Here is a 22373-nt window from a genome sequence, read left to right as displayed (position 1 = left end):
TGCTCGTCAAGCCCGATGGGCTATGTTTTTCGAACGTTTTAATTTTCAAATTAAATTTCGACCTGGCACCACTAATATTAAAGCTGACGCCCTATCCCGTTCCTTTGAAACGACTTCTGATATAGAGATTCTTCCTCGTCCAATCCTTGATCCAGTGGTTTTCGCTCAAGTGTCCGTACAGCCAATTCCTCCTCCAGGCAAGACGTTTGTTCCTCTCGAACTGCGAAAAAAAATATTATCATGGGCACATTCCTCCCGTTTCGCAGGTCACGCAGGAATACAGAAGACCTTGATGTTCCTGTCACGTTCTTATTGGTGGCCAACCATTCGTCACGACGTCACCAACTTCATCGCCTCTTGTGTAAAATGTGCTCAACATAAGGTGCCCGGAAACAACTCCTGTTGGTCCTCTCCGTCCTCTGGCCATTCCCACAGAACCATGGACTCATCTATCTATGGACTTCATTTGCGAGTTGCCTCCTTCCAAAGGTCATACAGCAATCTGGGTAGTGGTTGACCGATTCTCAAAAATGGTCCATTTCGTCCCACTAAAAGGTCTTCCCTCGGCTCCAGTACTGGCTCAGCTATTCATTTCCACCATTTTTAAATTACATGGTCTGCCCAAAGAAATTGTGTCTGATCGCGGAGTACAGTTCGTGGCGAAATTCTGGAGAGCTCTCTGTGCCACGGTAAAGGTTAACCTCAAGTTTTCTACTGCCTTTCATCCCCAGACCAACGGCCAGACGGAACGGGTGAATCAGGACTTGGAGGCCTTTATTCGATTGTTCATCTCGTCCTCTCAAGATGACTGGGTAGATCTCCTCCCGTGGGCAGAATTTATGCATAACAACTCCTATCACTCTTCCTCCGGAACCACGCCCTTCTTTACCGTATTTGGTAAACATCCACGATCTCCAGACTTCTCAGAATTACCCTCTTCTGAAGTCCCTGCAGCGACCACTTCCCTCCAACGCTTTGCGAAGATTTGGTCGGATGTCCACACCGCTCTCCTTAAATCTTCTGCTCGATACAAGAGAATGGCGGACAGGAAAAGAAGAGCAGCGCCCAGATTAAAACTCGGGGATCGGGTATGGCTATCTACCCGTCATATACGCCTCCGTCTGCCTTCTATGAAACTGGCTCCCCGGTACATTGGGCCATATGCTATCACCCAAGTCATTAATCCAGTCGCTTATAGACTTCAACTTCCTCCTTCCCTAAGGATCTCGAATTCCTTTCATGTGTCCCTCCTCAAGCCTTTAAGATTGAACTCTTATCAGAAGAAGGTTCCCAAACCACCCAAGATTAACTCTGAGAGTGGGATCGAATTTGAGGTAAGACGTATCATAGACTCTCGTCACCGCAATGCTCGTACTCAGTATCTGGTGGAGTGGGTCGGTTTCGGTCCTGAAGAGAACTCTTAGGTGGACTCCGTTGATTTGCATGCTCCAAAGCTGATTAAGCAATTTCTGCAGCGAAATCCTCACAAGGCCCATAGGCGTCCTGGGGCCACCCTGAAAAGGGGGGGTACTGTCACACGCAGCCGCGACGGAGCGCGGCGGGTACAGTACTCACCCGTCCGCGCCCGCCGCCGGCTAGCGTGTGCAGGCTCCACTCTGAGGCGGGCAGGTGGGGGCAGCGCTGGGTAGAGGCGGCAGCGACGGAGCATCAGGTAGCAGCGTCCTTGACGATTGCGGCGCCGGGAGGCCGGCGGCGCCATCTTGAGTAAGGGCAGGTAGCGGATTGGGCCAGAGTAGAGTTCCTCCTCATCCTGCACGGACAGCCAATGGCAGCCACTCCCTGGGGATATAGTGGAGCTGCCCAGGCTGATCCGTGTCAGTGCAATGAGTCTTCTGAGTCGTTCACAACTCCGAGCTGACTCCTGGATCCTGGTTCTCTCTCCTGACTCTGGTGCCTTGCTCCCTGCACCTTATCCAAGGAAGGTTTTCTCCTGACACCAATGCTGCAAGCGCTATCTAGTGCTGGTCCCTGCTTGTTCCAGAATTCCCTTTCTTCATCATCCATCCATTCCATCCTCTTCCAGTCTTCCGGATCCATTTCTTCCATCATCAAATCAACCTCTTCCTGCATCTTCTTCTATGTACTCTGGCTCACCTAAAGACTGGTTCCAGAATTACCACTGGCAGTATATTGTGCTGGACTTATTGATTTATTCTTTTGCCACTTAAAGAAGTATTTAAGTGAACTTATTATTTATGAAATCAGTTATTAAACCTGCACGTTTCAATCCTACTCGCCCTGGTCCGTCTCCAGCTTCTGTGCACCACACGACTCCATCCAGCCCTTCTGCCGTGACAAGAATCTTTATCTTCCTATCCTCTTCTTTTCTAGTCTGCCTCTCCCCATCTTTTAATCCATTTTACCAACTCTGACTTACTTGGGTTTTATGATTGCTTGACCTACACTAAATACTACAAGATGGCTATGAAATCTGGACATTTTTGTGAACTAATTACATTCAACCATTTGCTCCCAAAAGCCGGAAAATTGACAAAAGCTGTCATCTGCATTAGTAGATTGCACCGATTTGTCTGAATGACCATTTTAATCCGTTTTCCATTTTTAGGAGCAAATGGTCATTTGCTCCCAAACATTTCCAAATTTTCATTCCAACCAGCCAGATTGGAAAGATAATCTTCTAATGTGTATGGGCCTTTAAAGGTCTATCTATGTCCATGTTTATGTTCTAAGTATCCAAACTGTCTTAATTATATCCACTATTATTATGTCATCATAGTTTTCATACAGTTTGTATTGTTTTCTTTAGCATGGGGACTTTTTCACAACATGGCTGTTCATACTTGGAATCAGCTTTTGTATGGTCTTATGTGCATCTGGACTGGTGGTGGTAAGTATGACTTTTAGAATATAATGAACAGAGTGTACAGCCTATAAACCTTAAAAAACGGGTTTTGCCTTTTCCCAAAATCAAATTAACATAGGGCCTGATTCAGACCTGTTCGCTAGGCTGCATACACTCGCAGCCTAGCCAACAGGTCAGTGAAACACACCCTTCCAAAAGCCTGGCCCCCGTCACCCGCATCTGCTCGCTAGATTGCAAGGGGATCCTCTCTCATGTGGCCAAAGGGGAGAGAATGAATTTGATGGTTGCCGACCATTGAATGATTTCTCTCCTCTTTGGTAATAAAAGTCAGTTTGAACCGAATTTCTCAGATCGCTGAGAATGTGACATCAGCCACCCACCCCATGCACCCGTCTGCGTTCTCAGAGGAATACCCATAAAACCCTTGGCTTAGCAGGTAGGGTGATGGAGGAGGACCCAACGCGTTTCATCCGATCTAGACTTCTTTAAAGGGAGCAGGGTATTTTTAATACACTACCAATGTCACCAGGTCCTGTTTAAAGGTTCCAGATGCCCTAGGCTAATACACATGTAGCTCCTCTTGTAATGCTGCTAAACACACGTGTATGAGCGCTCAGAGACTTACTGCCCATGTGCATGTAACAAAGGTTATAAAACTGGCATGTAGGATCTAATGCTTGTGGCATGTGAAGGAGGCTTTGGCTTTAGGCTGCCCAGCTGGCGCTCTAGCACAATATACATAAAGTAATGGTTCCATCAGTAAGTTACATAGTCAGCCTATTTGTTAATCAGTTACTGAATGTCACCACATTCTAGTTTGAAATGAATTGACTACATTGACACATGCAAAATATCAAATAAACTTCACATGCGTAGTCTTTAAAAACAATAGACATTTTATGTAATGTACTGTTTTCCCAGTATTTCTGTCCATCCGGTTCACCAAGTGGCCTTCCTGAAGTTATTGGGTATCTAAATGGAGCTTCAATGAGACACATCTTTAACATAAGAACATTTATTGGAACTTTCTTCTCATGTGCATTAGCTGTGTCATCAGGACTGTTTTGTGGACCAGAAGGACCCATGATTCATATGGGGTAAGTGGGATCTTTTTATAATAATTTGCTAATTACTCAGGTAATGACATCACTCACACTGCTGGCAGAGGTCAGTAACTGTAACATGTTATTTACTGTATGCTAAGCATACAGTATACAATTATTAGGGCATTTTACCTAATATCATTGGATTGCCCGGATCAGGGGTGTAACTGGAAGTCTGTGGGCCCCATAGCAAAATATTGAAAGGGGCAGCACCCTCACCTCCACCCCTCCACTGTCACCACAATGCCACCTAGGGGAGGGGAAGAAAATAGTAAGGGGAGTTAGAGACAAAAGAGGCTGTCAGGGAAAGAGAGACAAAAAGTGGGGCAAGAAAGAGAGAAAGAAAGGTGGCTAGGAAGAAAAAAGGCTTAATGGGAAAAAAAGGACTGAAAAAAAGAGAAGGTGAGAGAGGGTGTCAGAGAGAGAGAGAGAGAGCTAGAGAGAGAGTCCATGGGGGAAACAGGACGTGGGCTTGCGGAAATGAGAGAATGTCAGTTAGGGAGGGAGAGAGAAAGAAAGAGGGGAGCAAGACAAAGGGAGAGTGTCAAGGAGAGGAAGAGAAAGAAGTTGTTAGGGAATGAGAGCGAGAGAATGTTAGAAAGGGAGAGAGAGAGATAGCATCAATGAGAAAGATAGAGAGCCCCAGATAGAGAGAGATAGGAAGCGTCTGTCCGAGAGATAAAGTTTTGTCTCCCTGTATTGTTCCTTTGTATGGCGCTGCAAAACAATTGTGGCGCCTTATAAATAAAATTATAATAATAATAATACCATGTACAAATGTACAAATATATATATATATATATATGGACGCCCTCTGACGAAGTCCCAGTGACGAAACGCGTCAGGGTGTGGCCTACCTTGCTCCACCAGCTGTGCTCTCCCGACGGTCGCCCCTGCCACTGGACTCCCCCGCTTCTGCTACGCAAGCCAGCGTGTGTCGTTTCGGAGTTCCCCAGGACACGGAGGTCGCCCATACGAGTGAGCTGTTTTGCCTGATGTATCATTATCAAGCCGTGTGGTAACCAGTCCACAGTGTTGTCTTTTTAGGTACGGGCATTACTGTTATGTACCTTGGAGTTTTTATCTCCTTTTTGTGCAATAAATACTCTTTTAATACACTAGGAAGCGCTCCTTTCCATTTCTCTCCTGTTCTACCCATATATATATATATATATATATATATATATATATATATATATATACAGCAACAATATGCCGGCACTCAGGGTAAATGAGATCACTGATAGGTGCCTTCCCAAAAAATTCAGTACAGTAGTCCAGCTACTCCCCTGTGTATTGATGCCCTGAGGACGGGGATATTCCCCGAAAGCGCTTGGCGCTATAATACACTTTCTTCATCTATGACTGTCTGATCGAGTTGTTATTTCTTTTGAGTGCCGCCCCCAGCTGGACTAATATATATATATTATATATATATATATATCAGCAAATGGACCGGCTCTCCAGAAAGAAGCGTGTATATGCCTGGGTGCCTTCCCAAAGACAAAGTCCTAATGCAAGCGGTGCGGGAGGGCGGCATTCCAACGGACTTCAAACACAGGACCTTGAACAGGTAACGAATAAATTGTTACCTATTTAAGGTCCTGTGTTTGAAGTCCGTTGGAGTGCCGCCCTCCCCCACCGCTTATATATATATATATATATATATATATATATATATATATATATATATATATATGAGAGGGGGTGGATCGGCACTCAGCGAGAAACACAGTCTGAACAGCAGTATGGTGCCCGGGTGCCTACCAAGGAGACGGAGGCACTCCAGGGTCTTGTAATAAAGAGACAGACACATCGGTCCGTGCGACGTTTCGGTCTTTAATGACCTTTTTCAAGCTCGTCGATAATGGCAAAGTCCCCGGTGCCTTCCTCAGAAGGTATATGCGTCTTGTTTCCCAGGAGTGCATAACCCCTATAGAACACAGGCGGCACTCACAGGGCAAAGGTTTGTATCCAAATTTTTATCAATTTAAAGCAGTGATACAAAGCATTGTCTGGTCGACGTTTCAAAGCCGTATAGGCTTTTTCCTCAGGACGTGTGCTTGTCAAAAGTGCATATAGTGCTGTGCACTTTTGACAAGCACAAATCCTGAGGAAAAAGCCTATACGGCTTTGAAACGTCGACCAGACAATGCTTTGTATCACTGCTTTAAATTGATAAAAATTTGGATACAAACCTTTGCCCTGTGAGTGCCGCCTGTGTTCTATAGGGGTTATACACTCCTGGGAAACACAACCTATATATATATATATATATATATATATATATATATATATAGTTTTATGGAGTATGGACATGGACGGTGCAAGGTTTCTTGGCACCTTATGCAAAACTTCAACCTCCTCAGACCCCCAATCACCATTACCCACTTCCCAGTCGCTTAGTGGAAAGTGTGGAGTTTACATCATGTAAGTATCACAGCTGCATAAAGTACAACGCAGGTATCACTCTGTGTATGGACACTAGATGTATGAGGACACAACTGTACATTTATAGAGTTACTATTTAAGATAACATTACTCCTGATACAAATATACTGTAATAGGCTTTTATTGTGAAGGCTTCCCTAGCCCTTTGAACCCATTTATCAAGTTTTGTCATGTTACACGGTATAATAGTACAATCATTTCATTCAGAATACCAGTATGCGACTAATGCAGACATCTTAGGACCCACTTTTTTACCTGCAATAGTGCAGGTGCCAAATACACACTGATGATAATGGGTGTGGTATAGGGTTCCGACAGTCGGGATCCCGACTGGCCAGACTCAGACAGCATGGCGAGCGCAACAAAGCCCCTTGCGGGCACGGTGGCTCGCTATGCTCACCACCTATTCTATTCTCCCTCTATGGGGGTCGTGGACCTCCACAAGGGAGAATAGCCGGTGGCCGTCGGGAACCCGTCTGTCTGTGTTTTAACAGTCGGGATCCCAACGTCGAGCAAATGACTGTCGGGAACCCAACTGTCAAGACTCCGTCCGGCACCCGATGATAATGATGATGGCTTGACGTAAACCAGGTGCATACGCTGCTTTTGTAGAGACTCACACATCTCTAGATGTGCACAGTTCTGCATATGGATGAGAATACGTTATTTTCCAGTGCTCCTTTTCTTAGAATAATTTACACCCATTTTGTCAAGGACCCTGCATGTGTTGTATTTATAAATTAATAATAATGCTTTGGGCAGTATCCTATTCGCTTTGGTAATTTACTGCAGTTAAATACCGACGATGGGCTATCCTATTAGACCTTATTCTGGTATTTATCTGGGATTTGGTTTCCATTGCCTAAGTCAAGCAAAACCAAATCCCTGGTAATAGACCATTTTTTCTATTCGATGAACTAATATGCTTTTGTGCAAAACAGGGTAAATTTGCCACACTAAACAAATGGACTAGTTATTAGATTATTGTGATAAAAGCTCATTTTTTTGTGCTGCAAATTACCACAACTATTAGGATACCCCATTGCAGAGGCGTGACTCCAGGAGGCAACTGAGTCATCTGCCGCTGGGCTCCTGCTCCCAAGGGGGCACCTCTTCTTCCCTGCGAGTTTGAATCAGACAATTGAAAACAGTCAATATTACTTCTGTGGCTGAATCCCCTCCTAACATAATTTGTACAAGTGTCACCCTGTTTTAGAACCCATGACCTATCATGCTGTAGACAGACAACTTACTGATTGAGTTATTGGGGGGTGCACCAATATTTATATTGCCTCCGGGCAACTGGGACGAACTTACGACACTGCCCCACTGTATGGTTAACTAATAATTACATTATGCCATATATGTTTATTATTTGTACCATTCACTGCTGGCCCTTCTATGCTGCAGCCATTTCTGATTTTCCTCCTCACATTTGGCTTTATACATAAAAAATAAAAGTAAAAAAAATGGTTCATCTTTTTTTTTTCATCTCTCCTAGCACATTTATGTTGTATTATTTAATGCGAGGATATATCAAGTACTGGGAGAAAAGCATTATCAAATATTAACTGTGCCCAGATAGAAATGTATTAATGTAATATAACGATAAACATTAGTGATAATTGTTGCAATGATTCTCATCTGACAAATGAATTCTTATTTCAGAGCTGTGGTTGGATATGGTCTGAGCCAGTTTAAATCTGACACTATGAAGATAAATCTTCCTTTCTTTACAAGGTTTCGGAATTCAGCAGATAAGTAAGTACAGCCCAATTACTTGCTGCTTGTACTGGCGGAGACTCTGATCCATATATCAAGACTTGGAGAAAGAAAAATATGTAGTTAAAGAGTTGCAATGTTCCTCTGATAAGTTCTGCCCCGATGCCCAAATTTAATATAGTTTTGCAATAAACAAGAACAGATAAAACAAAAATCTAACATAACACATAAATCACAGCCTACGTATCTTTTTTTATTTTCTACAGTAGTTAGTATCTGCCCATTACATTATTGCTCTTGATCTAGCAGCCTTTAGAGAAAAACACACAAACTAAATTGTCCTATCTGGAGAAAATGTGAAATATTTAAGGTAAATATACCATTGCTATCTTTTATATTGTTCTTCACTAGCAGATTATTGCATAACCCCACTGCTATTCCTGAGAAGTCAGATTCGGAAATTCGTATTTATACACGCATAGCTATCTGAGGAGTTGTGCAGTGTATGGACTGTTCATTATACTCCTCATCTGATTATACAGATGCCACCTTCTGGCTTACATGGGGCCAAATGTAAAGTCTCCTTTCTAATAGCAGAGTCAAACAGGAGTATTCAGTGCTCTTATGGCGAGCTATGACGAGGAGCAGTGCCGATAGCTCGCTGTCAGAGTATTCAACTCACACCCCTTCACTCGCCATTTCCACTGCACTGGTTCCTTTTGGCAAGTTGGAAACGGCGAGTGTGGCCATTAACACAGCGAGGCTCGCCACAAAATGTAGCGGACTCTTCCTAACATTGAATACAGTGAGGAGGGTTTGGCGGCGAGGATGGTTTTTCCATGCCACATAAAACTGCCTCGCCACGGCACTGAATACCGCCCATAGACTTTCTACTCTGCTAATTCAGTGCAGTTATACAGCAGTAGACATTAGGGGTGTTTATCAAAGAATGGAGAGATATAAAGTAGAGACTTGTCAGCTTCTAACTCTCATTTTGCAGGTTATGTTTTGAAAATGACAGGAGCTGATTGGTTAGTGATTTCTCTCTCTACTTAATCTCTCTCCATTCTTTGAAAAATACCCACTTAAGGGGATCTTTAGTAAAGGGTGTGTTTGCAATTCTTGTCAAACTCCAATACTCTGCATTTACTATTGTAGAACTAATGGGGCCTACACATGAGAAGATGGGCTGCGAGAGCGTTCTGAGCGATACTGGATTGCTCAGGACGCTCAGCACACAGCACTGAATAACGTGTGCCACTGAGCGATCTGTCAGGGCCAGTGTTCTCATCTGAGGACACTGGCCCTGACCCCAGTGACCCCGGCTGGATATTAATTACCCGGTGATAGCGACGCCCAGGGACAGGCACCGCTGTTGCCATGCCCCTACACACGGAGCAATGTAGGGGCATTTTCTAAGCGATCTAGTGAGATTGCTTAGAAAATGCCCAGAAATTGCTACGTGTCTTGGCCACATAAGCTTCAATAAAAATGTTTAAAAAAAAAAAAAAATGACAAAAAATTGGTGGTTTGCAAACTGCTTGAAGTTTATGCTTCAAACATTCATCGAGACCCCTAATTTATTCATTAATAATAATGGGCAAATAAGATTATCAATAATGTTTTTGGTCCTCTTAATAATAATTGCACGCATAATAATTGTACCGAGCACCCTCATCTGCTGAACGGCTGGTAGCACAAGAAGCATTCTGCATGAGTAAGCTTTACTATCAGAAGTAGCTTTTGTGTTTTTAGTTTTGTGTTTTTTGGACCGTTTGTTAAAAAAAATATCATAAATATGCAGAATTTTACACTGTACGTGTGAAAAATCAGTTTGCAGTGTTGAAAATTATTGTATTTTTACTTTAAGTAAACCAAGGGGTTTCAAAACGGTTAATAGACTACAGATGTGCAGGTCCAGATTTGCTCTGTTCTTCCCACCAAATTAGTGCAAGTTCAGATTTTTCCAAACTGTTCTTATTGGCTATCCAAAACATGTGACAGCTGATAGCCAATAAGATCCCGCTTTGAGATCCAAGTAAATTTGTGTAAATTCTAACCTGCACATCTCTAGACCAAGACGCCCTATACAACAGTCCCCCATTACTAACCGATCAAACAATCTGCACTTTTTGCACTCTCTATAATAGTTTATCTGATAGACATCAATGCATACTCATTGTGTGCTCACAAATATATCCTAATATGCTGGTAAAATAAAAAATTATATTATTGTTTTTCAATCATTTCTTCACTCCTCAACATTATCTATAAAAACCCCTTTCCTGGGATTTTTTATACCGACATATAAAACATGCTACAGTTGGGTTCAATGTATATCCATTCCCTGGTGGCCATATTTGGTAAGTGCTCTAGGCAGTTTATGTACATAGTGAAATAATAGATTACAGTAACAGTGTTCCTGCTCTCCCCAGTATTTGGCTTTGCAAATGTTATAACTTACAGCAATGAACACTTTGTTCTGCAGGAGGCAGTTTATCACAGCTGGCGCAGCAGCTGGCATTGCGTCTGTGTTCCGGGCACCCATCGGAGGGCTTCTCTTTGCCCTGGAGGAAGTGGCATCTTTCTGGGACATTAAATTGGCTTGGCAAACATTTTTCTGCTGCTTAGTGGCATCCTTCACTACAGATGTCCTCTCTTCTTCCTTTGGAGGATTTGCTTACAAAGGTTATTTTGGATTTTTCAAAGCTGACCAAAGAATCATATTTTGGGTATGTATCTTATTAAATGACAATCAATCAGATCAAATAAATAAAATGGCTTATGGATGATCTTTGCCGAGAACTGTGCAGTTTTGGTATATCTCACATACCTGTCATGTCCCCGCCAGCAAAGCTTGGTGGGTTCTTCCCTGTTAGTTGTCAGATAATGATAACTGGAACACTTGTATATTGGTAATAATAATGATGTGCCTAAGAAGAGAGCAGCATCACACATACTGTACTTTCCTCATTAGGCACTACTATTATTACATTTTTTAGACACGTTGGGGGAAATTTACTAAAGGAAATTTGTAAAAAAAAATAGGTGTATTTGTATCCAGAAATACACTTATTTTTGACATTTACTATCCCGAAAATACGGCAATTCGTCTTGATGTCCTATCAATACGAATACAAATTGCCGTATTTTCGGGATAGTAAATGTCAAAAATAAGTGTATTTCTGGATACAAATACACCTATTTTTTTACAAATTTCCTTTAGTAAATTTCCCCCGTTATAGCAACTATGAATTAAACCTTGTATAAGCCGTTAAATTCTTTGTAATTTATACATTTTCTGCATAACAATAACCTTGTATCTACTGCACCCCTTTTTGTCTTGAAACACATTCCGGAGATACTGGAGTAAAAGTAAATTCTTGGACAAGGCAGGCATTGTGTTAGTTCCTATTTGGTAGTGCCACGGTTCAACTGAAGCCAACATTTGGCATATGTTGCGCTGTAAGCTATTAACTGTTTATGACCCATTGCATGTTTCTGGCGACAATGGTGAGCTGGACAAATTAGGTCCTAAGTAACCCCCCCCCCCCCCTAAAAGAAACAAAAAAAAGATGTATGATTTGGTTATTCTGGTTATTTTCATTTTTTGGACATAAAATATTGTAGCTTATCCACCACAACATTGCGATTCTTTTCTCATACATTAATTTTCACTGTATTGTTGAACATGTAAATGGGCATTGAGATTTGAATGGCAACCGTCATCACATTATAGTTGCAGCAATACAGTATGTTTTTTTTTAATAATGTCCATTTAAATGGACAAGGTGTCATGAAGGGTTTAAGGGATAATTTCTTTGTCAACACAAATTTCCTGCTTTAAGGGCCTAATTGGAGTGATTATCTAATGACTGCGCATGTATATGGTAGGCATCGTTCATGAACGAGGGCGAATAGCAAAAGAAAATGCGTATGGATGGTAAACTCAATGTTGTTGGACTTTGACTGACAGTAAGCCTTCATTTGGGGGTGGAAACCTTCCATTTTCTGGCTGTGTCTGAAAAAACGCAGGTGTGCTCATATGTTTTCAGGGAGGGTTTGTGATCTCAGCGTTGGCCTCATTCAGCCGGTCTCATTCACAGATTAGTGGAAAAGTCAGCGTTACTCACAGATGGCAAAAACGTTTTGATAATTGTGTATTGAGTCGATGCCGGTTAGCAATCTATTCATAACTTTACTTGTTGTGGGTTTTCTTTCTGTCTGAGTAATGGCTATCTGCTCGCAGTCAATTGTAACTTTGTAGATTTGTGACTCAAGCTGAATTAGCCCCTAACTATGATTTCGTACAACCACATATTGTGGAAATATGTTATTTTTGTTAGCAATTTATCAAACTTGCCAAAACAGTGAGTGTGCTAACAACTCATCACAGCTCCCCCACTTCCTTCCTCCATCACCCAGGGCACGTTCCACTGAAGCCCACCCCTGGAGACCCTGCCTGGAGCTACGCCATCCTAGTCAAGTGCTTTTGTCTTCTATGCTCTGAGCTGTGCCCTCATCCTGGTGATAGCTTAAGTTTGGACCTTGTTGCCTGGTGGGTCGGGGTAAGAGAGGGCTGAAGAAGGAATATGTTGCTATCTCCTTGAGAGAGCATGATAAGGGGCACATAGAATAACCCACGCAATATGGCTGCCTTTTCTTCATGTAAACAGTGGAACACAGTTTAATGTCGGAGACACACAATGGACACTAGACAAACATATATATATATATAGCAAGATGGGGGTACCCTTTCTGCGCTTGAGGAAGTGGGAGCAGCACCTCTGGGGGGTCCTCTGTTAGACAAGACCCAGAATAGAAATGGGAAGAAGGGGGGTTTTCCAGAGGGCGCTAGCCAATAACAATCAGATGCAATTCGGTTTTTACCGTTTAATATAAAAGTGAAAAAAAAACTTATTGGGGTGGGGTATCACAAATACATCTAATATACACATACAAATAAAACTGCTTAATACAGGAAAAGGCACATATGCTTGTACAGGTTCACATGAACATTGTTTGATTCAGTAGAAAAAAAGGCCCAACGCGTTTCGTCAGTTCCTGACTTCATCAGGGGCAGATAGCATAGCCGATAGACACTATACGTGTCTTATATCAATAGAATCTGAAGACATAGATTTCATAGGACAATCCGATGGTTTTTCAATATTCAGAATCAAACAGAAGTGTCCTTTAAGTATCACAGCAGGTAGTTCAAATACAATTCACAGCAGGCAATTTGAATAGATATCACTACAGATGGCTCTGATGTATAATCTCATCAGTATATAAGGATCCTAGAACAGCAGCCAGCAGCAGGGTATCACCAAAGTGAAAGATTCACTTTGGTGATACCCTGCTGCTGGCTGCTGTTCTAGGATCCTTATATACTGATGAGATTATACATCAGAGCCATCTGTAGTGATATCTATTCAAATTGCCTGCTGTGAATTGTATTTGAACTACCTGCTGTGATACTTAAAGGACACTTCTGTTTGATTCTGAATATTGAAAAACCATCGGATTGTCCTATGAAATCTATGTCTTCAGATTCTATTGATATAAGAAATGTTTAGTGTACATCGGCTATGCTATCTGCCCCTGATGAAGTCAGGAACTGATGAAACGCGTTGGGCCTTTTTTTCTACTGAATCAAACAATGTTCATGTGAACCTGTACAAGCATATGTGCCTTTTCCTGTATTAAGCAGTTTTATTTGTATGTGTATATTAGATGTATTTGTGATACCCCACCCCAATAAGTTTTTTTTTCACTTTTATATTAAACGGTAAAAACCGAATTGCATCTGATTGTTATTGGCTAGCGCCCTCTGGAAAACCCCCCTTCTTCCTATATATATATATATATATATATATATATATATATATATATATATATATATATATATATATATATATATATATATATATATATAGATACTTGGTTGGGGTCCGGCACTCCAAAATAATCTTGACAAATGCTGCGGTGCCTTCCTTAAGAACCCTCAGGTTCATATGCAGAGACTTGGATAAACAGCGGCACTCCAACAGACTTTTTTCGTTTGCAGATAAAACTTTTTATTTACGGTCCTACGCCGTTACGAGGTGGACACCTCGTCATCAGGGACATAACAATACAACTGAAATACACACATATAAATACCAAAAACATTCCCGCCCGCCCGCCCACCTCACCAATTAACCCAGTACCTGCCGATCCTCCGATTCAGGTATCCCGTCACTGCGCCCGCCATTACTGTAGTCCTATGGATCTCCCAGCTCCACGTGAGGACGCCGGCGGAAGTCGCTCTCACCTGACTTCCGGCTGGTATGATCTCACAGTCAGCTGGTTTCTCCCGGACCACGTAAACCCGGAAGTGCGGTATGCTGAACGGAGTACACATGGTATCCAAGTTACCGTTTCTATGGAAACCAATACAAATATGTAAATAACGTTAAAATTTCATTTAAAAACACAGAATTTACTCATTTACAATAATCCATCTGATATTGGTACATATACAAACAATAATAATAAATCCATTATATAAATCAATCATAATCAGCAATACATTGGAAAAATAGAATACAAACGCATGAATTTATTATAAGAAACACTGGAGCCCCAGTGTTTCATTCAACCCTCCCGGGGCTAACGTTTTTAATCTAAAAATCCATTGACTCTCCTTTTGCATAAGGATTCTGTTCCTGTTTCCTCCTCTTAAAGTAGGTGGTACATGATCAATTAACATAGTTCTTATGCTGGCCACACTGTGTTTATATTGTAAACAGTGACGTGCCACTGGTTGATCAGAATGGCCTCTGGACAAAGGCCATTCTGATCAACCAGTGGCACGTCACTGTTTACAATATAAACACAGTGTGGCCAGCATAAGAACTATGTTAATTGATCATGTACCACCTACTTTAAGAGGAGGAAACAGGAACAGAATCCTTATGCAAAAGGAGAGTCAATGGATTTTTAGATTAAAAACGTTAGCCCCGGGAGGGTTGAATGAAACACTGGGGCTCCAGTGTTTCTTATAATAAATTCATGCGTTTGTATTCTATTTTTCCAATGTATTGCTGATTATGATTGATTTATATAATGGATTTATTATTATTGTTTGTATATGTACCAATATCAGATGGATTATTGTAAATGAGTAAATTCTGTGTTTTTAAATGAAATTTTAACGTTATTTACATATTTGTATTGGTTTCCATAGAAACGGTAACTTGGATACCATGTGTACTCCGTTCAGCATACCGCACTTCCGGGTTTACGTGGTCCGGGAGAAACCAGCTGACTGTGAGATCATACCAGCCGGAAGTCAGGTGAGAGCGACTTCCGCCGGCGTCCTCACGTGGAGCTGGGAGATCCATAGGACTACAGTAATGGCGGGCGCAGTGACGGGATACCTGAATCGGAGGATCGGCAGGTACTGGGTTAATTGGTGAGGTGGGCGGGCGGGCGGGAATGTTTTTGGTATTTATATGTGTGTATTTCAGTTGTATTGTTATGTCCCTGATGACGAGGTGTCCACCTCGTAACGGCGTAGGACCGTAAATAAAAAGTTTTATCTGCAAACGAAAAAAGTCTGTTGGAGTGCCGCTGTTTATCCAAGTCTCTCTATATATATATATATATATATATATATATAAGTGAGTTATGATGAGCGTCACTCCAGAGGGCTTGGTTGTATAGATATTTATGTCTCAAAAAAGCTGAAGTGCACCACTTGTAAGAATCTTGTGGTCTGTAGATCCTTCAAACACCCTCACAAGGACATTACGTTCCCCATTCGACATGTATTATCTTGTTTGTCTACTCATGTTGTTTATTTACTTTTTTGCCCCTGCCCATTGTTTTATGTTGGCAAAACTATTAGCACAGTCCGTGAGCGTATGGCCCTCCATCGCTCAGCCATAAACAAGGCATTTATATCCAAGGGATCTGACCAACCAGTGGCTCGCCACTGTGTTGAGGCCAATCATCATGTTATGGACATCAAATTTATCATCATTGATCATGTCCCTATCAACACAAGGGGCGGAGACAGAGACCATACACTGTTAAAAATGGAATCTAAATGGATTCACAAACTTCAGACTGTGAAGCCGCTGGGTCTCAATGATCGTTTGAACTGGGGTATCTTTCTGTAATTTATATGTGTGTTTTTGTGATTTTTGAGGCTATTGCAACTTGTTGGCATGTTCTTGTGATCACCCACATCGTTTTGTGATCACTTGCGTGCCCCTGCTATCATGCTCATTCATTTGCCATTCATCATGTCTCAGCGCATTGCATTTGCACCACGACGCAATACTCGTCATCATCCTGTATGTATATTCCTTCAGTGCATTTCTGATCAGTTTTCTCTGTTGTCACTGTTGTTTTGATTTAGTATACTGCCTCCATGAGCCCGGTATGCGTGACAGGTCCGTGCTGCTGAGGACGCGTCACTGTCCCACAGGTTGCATGGCAACTAGGGAGTGATCACGTCAGCAGAGTGCGCCCGTTCCCCCACAGGAGACGGAGCGACGTCTGCACTCAGCAGCAGGACGGACAAAGCGTGCCTGGTAAGTAAATGTATATATTCCTGTTATACCACATTAGTGGCTGTTTAGCTCGCAGGAGCATGTGGTCTTGACAAAGATACATTTATGTATTGAAACGTTGACTATCTGTACATGTATCCTGAACTTGATTGACTTTTTTGAGACATAAATATCTATACAACCAAGCCCTCTGGAGTGACGCTCATCATTACTCACTTGTTCTATACTAGTGAAGGCACCCGAGGCATTTGTTTCATATTTGTGGGAGTGCCGATTCTCTTGCTTCTTCTATATATATATATATATATATATATATATATAAAACAATTTTTGGTGGTGTGGCACTCCCCGCATATTAACCAGACAGGAAATCGACGGTTTCCTGTCTGGTTAATATGCGGGGAGTGCCACACCACCAAAAATTGTTTATTGAAATCGCTTAGTGTGGGCACCCAGCTAGTTTTTTACAGCGTATGTGCGTTTGGATGTGCCGGTCTTCTGGACTTCATATATATATATATATATATATATATATATATATATATATATATATATATATATATATATATATATAGTAAACCAATAACCATCTGACTTGTGGAGCAAGCCATATATATATATATATAGATGATATCTAGACAAAAAAATAACATTTGTTTTTAAGATAATAGTGCATACAGAGCTTGCTGCAAGGTGTAAAGTTTACAGATAGACAGATCGATAATGTTTTCAGATAGAAATGACTGATTTGACTTTGCACAGGTGTATTGTTGTTAGATTAACCACACATCTTTTTGTTTATCCTAAGGTGAAAGACCTATTAGATATGAGTGTTTTGGCCTTTATCCCCAGTATTATCATTGGCATAATTGGTGGTTTACTTGGAGCCCTATTTGTGTTTCTAAATGTAAAGATCAATAAAGGACGTCTGAAACTATTCAATTCAATATCTCACAAACATCTGAGACAGCTGTGCAAGCTCCTTGAGAGTTTGTTGTTATTGGTAAGTAGAACCTGGCACTTTCTGTTTATGTGTTTCTATAGAAAAGCTTATTGATTAATAAAGCAAATGTGCGTCACTAAGTTTAATGGAACTGTTGAGAAAAATGGGAGCACTTTTATGTTACATAAAATGTATTTGTCGTTCCAGGTGGCAACTATAACTATAACAATCTATGTGCCATATTTCTTCTCTTGTACTCCAGACCTGGAATCGCCCCGTTTAACAAACTCAACTGATCAGTAAGTATGGGGTATTGACTTGCTGTCATTATTATGCGCTAACAGGCTGGGATATTTTCTTTAAATATACTATTGATAGTCAATGAGAATCAGCCAAGGATGTTGCGGGCCCCATGGCACTTTTTTTTTTTTATATATAATTTTTTTATTGAGTTCAAAATTTTAAACAGGGGATACAAACAGAAAACATAAAAAACAATACTATAATAAAGAAAAGATACATGTATCATCTATTGTATATATCAGATAATTGAAAACACACTAATCAGACACTCTGATAGGTAGTAGACAGGGCGCAAAATTAAAATCTAGTCAAATCGTTATCAATAATTAACTGTCAGATCCTGGAATGTGGTTAGGCGAGTTCAATACAGCTACTGTAGGTCCGTATAGGTGCTACGGTTACAAGGGTGACCTGCTTTTTCCCTGTATTCACTCCATCTAAACCATTTAATATGAATTAGATGTCGCCTTAGAGGAATAAAAAATGTCAGATGTCTCAAATAGGAAGTGTTTATGAATCTTGTTTTCAATCATATGAATATTAGGAATATCATGGGACTTCCAGAATTGAGCGATGGAAGCTTTAACCGATATCAAGATGTGACTAAGGAGGTACCTATCACCGGTGGGCAACACATGTGGATAGTAGTGGAATAGGGCAACTAGAGGGTCCATAGGGCCATAGCACCTTTTTAAAGGGCCCCTATCCAATTGCTTCTAGAGAGACACCTATTGGCAGAAGTTGTTCATTGTTTGCCCAAATATAGTGCTCTAGTTCATTTACTGAGTTATAGTATAGTATAGTCCTTTTGACAAAACTAGAAGGACCCAGCGAAACGCGTCAGTACTCTTTGAACCCAGCTACTCTTTAAAATTGGATTGTGTAATGAACTTGCCAGGACCTGAACCAACCCTCCATACCTCTGCAATTATTCAAGGTGAATACTGGCCCTTTAGTATCATTCAGGATCCCAAGGGATCTGTCACTTGTGTGTGACTGTCATTTTGCCCAAAAAGATCATATCTATCAGGAACTGGTAAATATATATTTTATATATATAAAAATTGAGGTCATTAAAGGAACAGGACATAACTGGACAATGTTACTTCAATAAGATGGACTTGTGATGATGACATATGAGGATAGTGCTATGTTTGTAATGCCCATGCTTTTTGTAATTTATGCATGTGTTTTTTTTATTTTTATGTGAATCCATTGCATTGGGTGTTTTGAAATATTCTTCCCTCATCAAAGCGCAGTTTCTCTATTATTGTTTTATATATCCTTTGCATTGGAGATTGAGGCCCATTGTAACACCTGTGTAGAAAGAATTGATATTTCTTAGATTTCTTAGATAATACAGTACCCTTAATTCAAATTAATGTATACAGTGCCCCAGTTCATATTATACCACATTAGCCCCAGTTAATGTTATGCCACACTATAGTCCCTCCACTTTATATTGTGCCACAGTACAGTTCTCAGTTCACATTATGTAACATTATAATGCCCCCCCCCCCCCCCCAGTTCAATTTAATTGTATGCCAAAGTTAAAGGTTTGTAGGGGCCCCTACATCTTTGGATATATATATCTTATACTTTGACAACTGGCCCCCTTCAGCTTTGGGGGGTAACTGAATATTAGATCTACAGTGTCTACAGTCAATGGGTCAACACAGAAATGTTGACCTGCACAAAGTAGACTTTGACAAAAGGTTGATAAAAACAAATAGTCGACACATGAAAACTGCACATTTATATTTTTATTATCAAACTTTTTACCTTTCAATTCAATGGGACCATCCATTGCATGTAGATTTCCACATATGGTGGACTTGCTAGAAACACCACTGAAATAATTATAAAGCACATGTTTGCTGGTTAAATTACACTTAATCATGATCATATGAATTTGAAATAAGAAAAGCATTTTAGTTTAACAGTGTTAACTGTTGGGGCAATTCATTTTTCTACAGCAAAATCGTTGATAGCCCAGTTTTATTCCTGTGTTGCAGCATAAATCTATTTTTAGTGAGACATTGGAACACATTTTTTGGTTTTTACACATTTGTTTTGCCGCAGAGTGTTGTGCAAATCTGTTCTACTTTGCAGCAAATTCCCTACCAACTTATTGACAGTTTAACACATTATGATGCTTTCTGCAGATGCAGTAACTGTCCTGTGTCTCTTATTGTTACAGCTCACATGATTCACATCAATTGTGGGATGTCTCTGAATATAACTGTCCAACTGGTTCAATGTGGCTTGGACCAAATGGGACGGTGATGTCAAATTTCACCATTAATCAAGGTAACACAGCAGGATATATTGTGCAGAAAATTATATGGTTCACTTAAAATTGCATGTGGCATGTGGGGTAGTGCCATATTGTGAAAACCTGCAAAGGAGGCTGGAGTTTGGTACATAGAGCCAGGGCTAAATTTACGGATGAGGGCGCCCTAGGCACAACCGTAATGACCGCGTCCTGTTTATCCAATTTTATTAGTTTCATTGGTTGGTTATTTTCCCTCATTTGAGGATAGCCAATGTCATAGAATACATTACATAATAGATTAATAAAAACCACTATGACTTTTTTAAAATTATGTGCATAGAGGGTTATCCTGGTTCACTCAGAAAGGCACAATCACTCGCTAATGGACAAAACCATATGCACTGCAGGTGGGGCTGATGTAACATGCAGATTTGGGTGGGGTTTGTACTTCAAACTAATATCTATATTGCAGTGTAAAAATAAAGCAGCCAGTATTTACCCTGCACAGAAACAATAAAACACCCAAATCTAACTCTCTCTGCACATGTTACATCAGCCCCACCTGCAGTGCACATGGTTTTGTCTATTAGAGAGTGATTGTGCCTTTGCGAGTGAACCAGAATAACCCCCATAGTACATATGGGGGTTATTCTGGTACAGTGGAAATCTGTAGCAGTTACGGATACATTTCGGTCTGACAGTACCAACACCATCATCCAAGTGCCACCCCTAGGCACATTCCTAATGGGAAATTCGCCACTGCCTTAGAGCCTGGACTGCAGTCCACATTTGAGAATAATAGGGGCTGTGGTGCTCAGCTCTAATTAGTCATTTGCAGAAGATGTATGTGATATCTCCTGGATTCTGCTATTGTTAATTAGCTTCTGTATGTAAAATCATGCGGAAACTGCAGATTCTGAATGAAGTAAAAACGTATTTATTGCACTAACTTTTGTAAAATTAATTTACTTGATTTCATTTTTGGCAGAACTTCAAATAGAAAATTATGTTAGCAAACATAGCGCAAGGCAACGAGGTACAGCAGCTAGTAGGAATCACAAGTGCTCTATCAAATCAACACTCAAATGTGAGAGTAAAAGGATGTAAAGGGTTTGTGAGACCACACAGCGCTACCCTCGCATGTTTACCAATACATACAGTAAGTTATGGTTATGTATGACCTTATGTATTGGTAAACATGCGAGGGTAGCGCTGTGTGGTCTCACAAACCCTTTACATCCTTTTCATTTTTGGCAGACCAAACAGTAAGGCCAGAATGTATTTTAGTTTCTCTGGAGGTCAAAGGCACAAGACTTGGCTACTCTTAGCTCCACCTATCACATGACCACAGCCTACTAAAAACGTAACAAGTACTAGGGGTATCTGATTATGAACAGCTCCATAAACCCTTTACAGCAAAATTTACAGGCAGAACTATAGTAATCCTAGACATGCGGAGATTGTGGAACCCAGACGTTGGGAAACCTGGCAATGCTCTCCATCCCCTATGCAGGTCCCCACACATGGTGCAGTCCCGGTGCATGTGTAGTGAGGGCCTGTTTGGGCTTTCACTCTGCATGTGCTCAGAAGAACAGTGGAGACCTATGGAGGGAGTGAGAAATCTGACATTGTCCCGTCATTTAGTTATGGGACTGAGAGTTTGATAAACCTATATTACTGCAGGCATCAAACTGCTCCCAATACTATCTAGCTCTAAATGTAAAACTCAAACCAATAAAAATAATAACGTAATAGCTAAACATTGCCTAGTCAACCTTGGTATAGTGCATATTTATAGCAGCCATTATTCCAAAGCTAGGAATTAGGACATTACCTGCAATATACGGTATTAGACTTCAGAGCAAGCATCAGTTTCCCTGCTGGGTAGCCCAAGAGCTGATATGGTGACCTAGTCAGTGCTCAGGGAAAGCAATATATGATTCCAAATCAAATGTTTATGTCACAAAATGTCCTGTTTGCCTCCTTATGTACTCTTACCATGCCCAGACAATACTTTCTCAACCTTGCTCCCTCATTCTCTGCTCTGACTATATTACTGGCAGCATTTCCTCTCCCTATATGGTAGGCAGCACTTCTGTGGCTTTATCCGTGCGGTCATGTGACTGACAGGGGCTATTCTCCTTCATACAGGTCCACAGCCCCCATA

At 41.1% G+C, this 22373-nt stretch overlaps 2 protein-coding genes across 5 annotated transcripts in view; both read left to right on the top strand.

Moving 5' to 3' along the window:
* The window catches only part of MCM4 (minichromosome maintenance complex component 4), a 372932-nt gene that overhangs the window by 106815 nt on the left and 243744 nt on the right, over positions 1-22373 (top strand). The gene's annotated exons all lie outside the window — the stretch shown is intronic.
* LOC146079479 (chloride channel protein C-like) overlaps positions 1-22373 on the top strand; it is a 151913-nt gene that overhangs the window by 27383 nt on the left and 102157 nt on the right. For all 3 annotated transcript variants that reach the window (XR_014474555.1, XM_083186247.1, XM_083186248.1), the window contains exons 4-10: positions 2789-2869; positions 3767-3942; positions 8068-8160; positions 10610-10853; positions 17494-17688; positions 17836-17927; positions 20132-20241. Coding sequence is in view for 2 of the 3 variants with exons in the window: in XM_083186247.1 (XP_083042373.1) it covers positions 2789-2869; positions 3767-3942; positions 8068-8160; positions 10610-10853; positions 17494-17688; positions 17836-17927; positions 20132-20241 (991 nt within the window). In the remaining variant the exon portion in view is untranslated. The remainder of the gene's footprint in view (positions 1-2788; positions 2870-3766; positions 3943-8067; positions 8161-10609; positions 10854-17493; positions 17689-17835; positions 17928-20131; positions 20242-22373) is intronic.

Source organism: Crinia signifera, chromosome 5 (genome assembly GCF_055691185.1).
Source record: "Crinia signifera chromosome 5, ASM5569118v1, whole genome shotgun sequence".
Classification (NCBI taxonomy): Eukaryota; Metazoa; Chordata; class Amphibia; order Anura; family Myobatrachidae; genus Crinia; species Crinia signifera.
This window is presented reverse-complemented; position numbering and strand designations above follow the sequence as displayed.